General features: G+C 36.1%; 1 protein-coding gene across 1 annotated transcript; it reads left to right on the top strand.

The window, feature by feature from the left end:
* Positions 1–1,376: 1,376 nt before the first annotated feature.
* On the top strand, positions 1,377–5,488 carry LOC133674317 (palmitoyl-acyl carrier protein thioesterase, chloroplastic-like). The gene is made up of 7 exons (XM_062095362.1): positions 1,377–1,710; positions 2,459–3,057; positions 3,182–3,315; positions 3,560–3,673; positions 3,775–3,946; positions 4,057–4,125; positions 4,988–5,488. Exons 2-7 carry the CDS (start codon positions 2,560–2,562, stop codon positions 5,264–5,266), a joined length of 1,266 nt encoding a protein of 421 aa, XP_061951346.1. The 5' UTR covers positions 1,377–1,710; positions 2,459–2,559; the 3' UTR covers positions 5,267–5,488.
* The last annotated feature ends 400 nt before the right edge of the window (positions 5,489–5,888 follow it).

The following is a 5,888-nucleotide window of genomic DNA, read 5'->3' as shown; positions in this document are numbered from 1 at the left end:
GTGTTTTTATGGTAAAACCATATTAATAACAATGGATTTCATCTTTTCATTTTAAATATAAGATTGTGATGTTTTGATCTTTTAAGTGATTCTACTATATTCATGTATTGCAAAATTGGTTGTGATTTTGTTTAGATTGAAAGATATATATGTGGACGGTTATGGATAGTTTTAATAGATAAAAAGGAGTACACCTGAGGTTATGATATACACACACATCATGACTATTATGACTTTTTATTGGTTATCTTGTGCATCATTATGTGGGGGTTATTACAATTTGTGTCATTGTAGAAGGAAAAAAACAATAATTAGTAGCGAAGTTTAAAAGAAGAAAAATTATACTTATTTTAGGTAGTTAAGAGGTTAAAATGGAAAGTGTGTTAGTTTTATATCAAATTAGTAACAGGAAATGAGTTTTGTTTAAAAATTATAAGAAGTTGAACTTTGAAGCTTTGATGTTTGATTTTGATATATGGTCCAGAACCAAAAGAGATACTAAGTTAATGCCTATATACTTGAATTTTATAAGCTTAAGTTACAATTTATTAGGAGTTTGATTTCATTTATTGTGTTTGGTATACTCTAAAGAGATAAAAATATCAAGTATTTATGGCTTCATACAAGGAAAATATATTTTATTTTAATGATAAAAATATAGAAAAATGTTAAACAAATTTTGAAAGGAAAGGGAATGAAATAATGGATGGTTGAGTGTGAATTTGAGATTAGGATACAATGTGTTTTTAAAATAGTTTTTCACTTGAAAATATATTAATATAAATATTTTTCAGATTTTTTATATATTTTAATATTAACTCATCAAAACTATCAAAAAAACATAAAAAAAACAATTTACTATTTTTTCATGTCAAATTCACTTTTTAAAACACGTAAAAATACTTTTAAATACACTTTTAATGTTATAGAGAAGATGGAAGAGAGAGTGGAAAAGAGAAAAATTGTTGGTCAAAATTGATGTTTTTAGTGATAATTATGGTGGATATTAATAATTGAGATTTTATTTTTTGTATAAAAAAGAGTTTTTTTTAATGGTAATTTTTTTATTTTAATATGCTTGTAAATAATTTGATATTTTTTCATTAATATTTTTTAATATTAGAATAAAGATTGGAAGTGTTATGAATTTATAAATGGGATATAAAATATAATTGTTTAAAGAATAAATTCAATGAAAAAATTGAGTAAACCTTTAATGCGTAGTTAACCCATTAAAATATAGTAAATGATAGTAGGATAAGGATAGGGTGGCAAAAAGGTAAATAAGATGCGGAAGCGATGGGGAAATGGGAATTTTGAAGGAGGGGCGGCAGGGGCCAGGTGGACATCTATCTATAAAGCCAGCACTCCCTACCATCCACTAAGCCGCTAGCCCTAAATCCTCTCTCTCTCTCTGTCTCTCTCTCTCGAACCTTACTTATTTTCGCTCTTATTTATTCTTTTTATTTTTACATTTTGGCTTTTGCGGAAACCACAACGAAGGCTGAAAAAACCCAGAGCAGAAAAAGAAACCTAAGAAAGGTCATCGAAAGCTCCTAGAAGATACGGGAAAGAGAGAGAATCAAGGGGTTTTTGGATCCTAAATGGCGCTATAGCCCTTCTCTTCTTTTCCTCTCTAACAAATTTTCTTGTTTTTGTTGAGCTGCTCTGCCTCTCTCCCTCTCCCTCTCCCTCTCCCTCTCCTCTGAGGTGCGTACGGACGTGGAGATTTTCCTTCATTATCCCTTATTTTATTGTTGATCTGGTAACTGCTATATTTTTTTTTTGTTTGGTTTCTCCGATGCTCATGCAATGAGAGGATAATGAGGTTTTTGAAATGTAACGGAGAGATCTGATTTTAGACTTTAAACAATTTATTGCATTTTCTCTGCAACCAAACGCCGTCTATCTCTGTCTCGCACTTTGTTTGTGTTTTTCTGTAGAATGTAAAAGCGTCTTGTTGTTATTGTTGATGTCGTAACTATTATTTGTCATTTTATGGTCAGATCTGCTCTGTATTTTTGTTTCTTTCCATCATTATTACGTTAGATGTAAATACTTTTTAAACCGGAATTTTTCTTTTAAATCTCCATTTGGATTCTGGTAAATTTTCTGCTCCTTTTCTTTTTGTGATCGGAAAATTAATTCCCGTTTTGGAATCTGGTAAATTTCATTCTTGAGATGAAGAAAATCGTATGGACTTTTAAGGCTCTGTTGGTCTTTTTTCTTCTAATTCTATTGGGAAAGAAAAAATAAATATATACTGACTCTTCAAATTTTAGAAAGAAAAAAAGAACTGAAGGCCGGGAAGCCCATTTACAAATAGAGATAGAAATTTATCATGCTTGCTTATCCATGAAAGTGGGACTTCTGTTCTTTTCTTTTACTTATTTGGGCTACCATCTGTACCTTGTAATTTTCATTTTTACAATCAACGTGTTGTTTATGATTGTTGCAGGAAGGTGTTTTCTAAGAAGATTGCTTGTACTTTTTTTAAAAAAATTTGGATTCAATCGAATCTTCAGGCTCTAGCTGATTTGTTGGTTCTACAATCACGTCATGGTTGCCACAGCAGCTACTTCATCATTTTTCCCAGTTCCTTCACCACCTGGAGATGCCAAGTCCTCCAAGGTTGGTAGTGGTTCTGCAAGTTTGGGAGGAATCAAATCGAAATCTCCTTCCTCTGGAGCTTTGCAGGTTAAGGCAAATGCCCAAGCTCCTCCGAAGATAAATGGCTCTCCAGTTGGCTTGGCAGCATCAGTGGAAACTGCGAAGAAGGAGGATGTTGTCTCATCACCGGCACCCCGGACATTTATCAACCAATTACCTGATTGGAGCATGCTTCTTGCTGCAATTACAACCATGTTTTTGGCAGCAGAAAAGCAGTGGATGATGCTTGATTGGAAACCAAAGCGGGCTGACATGCTTATTGATCCCTTTGGTATTGGAAGAATTGTCCAAGATGGTCTTGTCTTTAGCCAAAATTTCTCAATTAGGTCATATGAAATTGGTGCAGATCGTACTGCGTCTATAGAGACGTTGATGAACCATTTACAAGTATGGTTATGTATTCAAATTTTCTCTTATTCTTGGAGATAAAAAAACTTCGAAGTTATTTTGGGAGGTGTTTATATTTTCTCCACTAGTTTGAATAGTTTCTATTTTTTTTCATTGGCTGCAGGAAACAGCACTTAATCATGTTAAGACTGCTGGGCTTCTTGGAGATGGATTTGGTTCAACCCCAGAGATGTCCAAAAGGAACCTGATATGGGTGGTAACTCGAATGCAGATTCTAGTCGATCGTTATCCTACATGGTGAGACATAATCCAATCTGCATTATTTCTATCTAATGCAAGAATCTGCGACCTTATGCGTTGTTTTTATACAGTGTAAACTATATTGTTGTTAGCATTCTTTGTAATGCTAAGTTGTTTCTACGCCATATGAGAATCTTTAGGCTTATTTTGTTCCAGGTGATTAGCTGGCACCTGACCCCTTGGCACTAGTTCTTGTTGGGTTGATGCTAATACCTAATAGAGGGCTTATTTTGTCTTGCAGGGGTGATGTTGTCCATGTGGATACTTGGGTGAGTGCATCAGGAAAGAATGGTATGCGCCGTGATTGGCTTGTACGTGATGCTAAAACTGGTGAAACTCTTACAAGAGCCTCCAGGTAGAAAACTGTTTGGAGCCATTCTTTTGTTGTGCTTTTCAATTGCTTCCTCATTCTGCTTATTAATCGATTTTAAACTTCTGGTTTTTGAAATTTTTCAGTTTGTGGGTGATGATGAATAAAGTGACAAGGAGGTTATCTAAAATTCCTGAAGATGTTCGAGGTGAAATAGAGCCTTATTTTCTGAATTCTGATCCTGTTGTGAATGAGGACGGCACAAAACTGCCAAAACTTGACGACAAGACGGCGGACTATATCCGCAAAGGCCTAACTGTAAGTAGATCTGCCAAAACTTGTGTGGTTAGTTTCACTGAAGGTTTTATTACCTATAATAATCCACTCGCCTGTTGTGATCATTGTTATACGTCTTCTCTGATTCACAGCCTAGATGGAATGATTTAGATGTCAACCAGCATGTTAACAATGTGAAATACATAGGCTGGATCCTTGAGGTATATTCTGCATCCTAAAATATTCCAGTTTGAACTTTTAATCATTGCCTGTTTTCTTCTCACTCACGTTTTATTTTATATTTTATTTTGTTTTGGTTTCTTTAATTTGCAATCGCACAACAATTCATTAAAATGGTTGGACAGAAAGTGAGAGAGATCCTTCCCGGAAGGCTAATTGTGCTTGGTATTCAGTCAAAACTTGGCCCTTTTGGTTTTAATTCAACAAATAAAGTTTTACGAGCGTGCATTGGTTGACATTTTTGTTGACCTCTAATGTTTGCATGGCAATTTGCTTACTTTGATCTCATGAACATGTTCTTGCCTGTATATGACAACTCAATATAGAACTTGTTGACGGTGCTAAATCAAATATTAAAAATAGAATGTAGTTTGCTTGCAGCAAACCAACCTGCGGATAATCCGTGTGATCGGCCCAGCAGCCAGCTCTAACTGACAGCCAGAATGTAAAACACTAATTTAGTCCGAGTTTAATGATTGTTCTGGTTTTATAATGCGTGCCTCACCGCAACCCTGTTCGTTCTTGATAACCTGTCAACTTTAATGTCTATCTCGGCTTATACCATCGAAAGGAGACCCACCTGGTGGTACTAATTTTTAATGTTTTTCATTGCACATGGTGGTGCTAATTTTTAATGTCGAATTCCGTCCTTGCTTGCATAGAAAAAACAAGTGGTCTGGCAGCTTTGAATTTTTTCCTCTTGGAACATTGACCACATTCCAGTTTATGTCAGAGGAGAAAAGTCAAATGTGCTACTAAAACTGATTTAGTCCGCTTCTCTCCCCAAGCTTTTCACCCTGCTATTTTTAGTTCACCTAACGTTATGGTGGTGGTTTGTTGCAGAGCGCTCCTCCCCCAATCCTGGAGAGTCATGAGCTAGCTGCCATTACTTTGGAGTACAGGAGGGAGTGTGGCAGGGACAGCGTGCTGCAGTCCTTGACTGCTGTATCTGGCGCTGGCATTGGAAATTTGGGCGGTCCTGGTAAAGTTGAGTGTCAACATTTGCTGCGACATGAGGATGGTGCTGAGATCGTGAGGGGAAGGACCGAGTGGAGGCCCAAACATGCCAACAATTTTGGCATGATGGGTGGTCAGATGCCAGCTGATGAGAGCGGTGCTTAAACGTTGAGAAAGCGTTGTGGCTGGAATGGCGTTAGTCTCCTTGCCACGTGTCACTTTACTTGTGTAGAATCATACCTGTTTGAGTCTCAGATACACCTTATTTTTAAGGTGTATGTATTTATATATATATATATATAATATATTTTTTTCAATTTCTTGGATAAATGAAAGCTGTAAGCTCATTGGATAAATGAACTGCTGACATGTTCTCTCATTTAGAAACTTGAGTTCGTCTTCTTCTTCTTCTTCTTCTTCTTCTTTTTGGGTTAAGAAATAATATTTTTCAAGTGACTGTAGATGAATTGAATGCTATATTTAATCAGTAGATAGTTCTTTTTAGCTGCCAACAACCTGTCTACTTTGACAGCCCTTAAATGCCAGTCAACCTGTCAACCTCCTCCTTGTGGCCCGAATGCTCTGTGGGGCGGCACGTGTACGACGGCCTTTATGTTTTTAGTTGTCTCCAAGTGTGGTTGGCAGTAGGAATTGACAGAAAAGGTTAAATAATTTATTGGAGTGAGGGAGGCAGGCAGGCTTCAACGGATTTTGCCTGCAAACTAATTAATTAATTTTTGATGTGCTCTGTTCCTCCATTATGTGCGCCTCCCTTGTGACTTTGACA

This window comes from Populus nigra, chromosome 15, assembly GCF_951802175.1.
Source record: "Populus nigra chromosome 15, ddPopNigr1.1, whole genome shotgun sequence".
NCBI lineage: Eukaryota > Viridiplantae > Streptophyta > Magnoliopsida > Malpighiales > Salicaceae > Populus > Populus nigra.
This window is presented reverse-complemented; position numbering and strand designations above follow the sequence as displayed.

Bases quoted from the DNA above. Each gene is read 5' to 3' on its own strand.
- LOC133674317 (XM_062095362.1), top strand. From the start codon at position 2,560: ATGGTTGCCACAGCAGCTACTTCATCATTTTTCCCAGTTCCTTCACCA. The intron at 3,316-3,559 runs GTGAGACATAAT...TTTGTCTTGCAG, and splicing joins GTCGATCGTTATCCTACATG to GGGTGATGTTGTCCATGTGG. The intron at 3,947-4,056 runs GTAAGTAGATCT...TCTGATTCACAG, and splicing joins ATATCCGCAAAGGCCTAACT to CCTAGATGGAATGATTTAGA.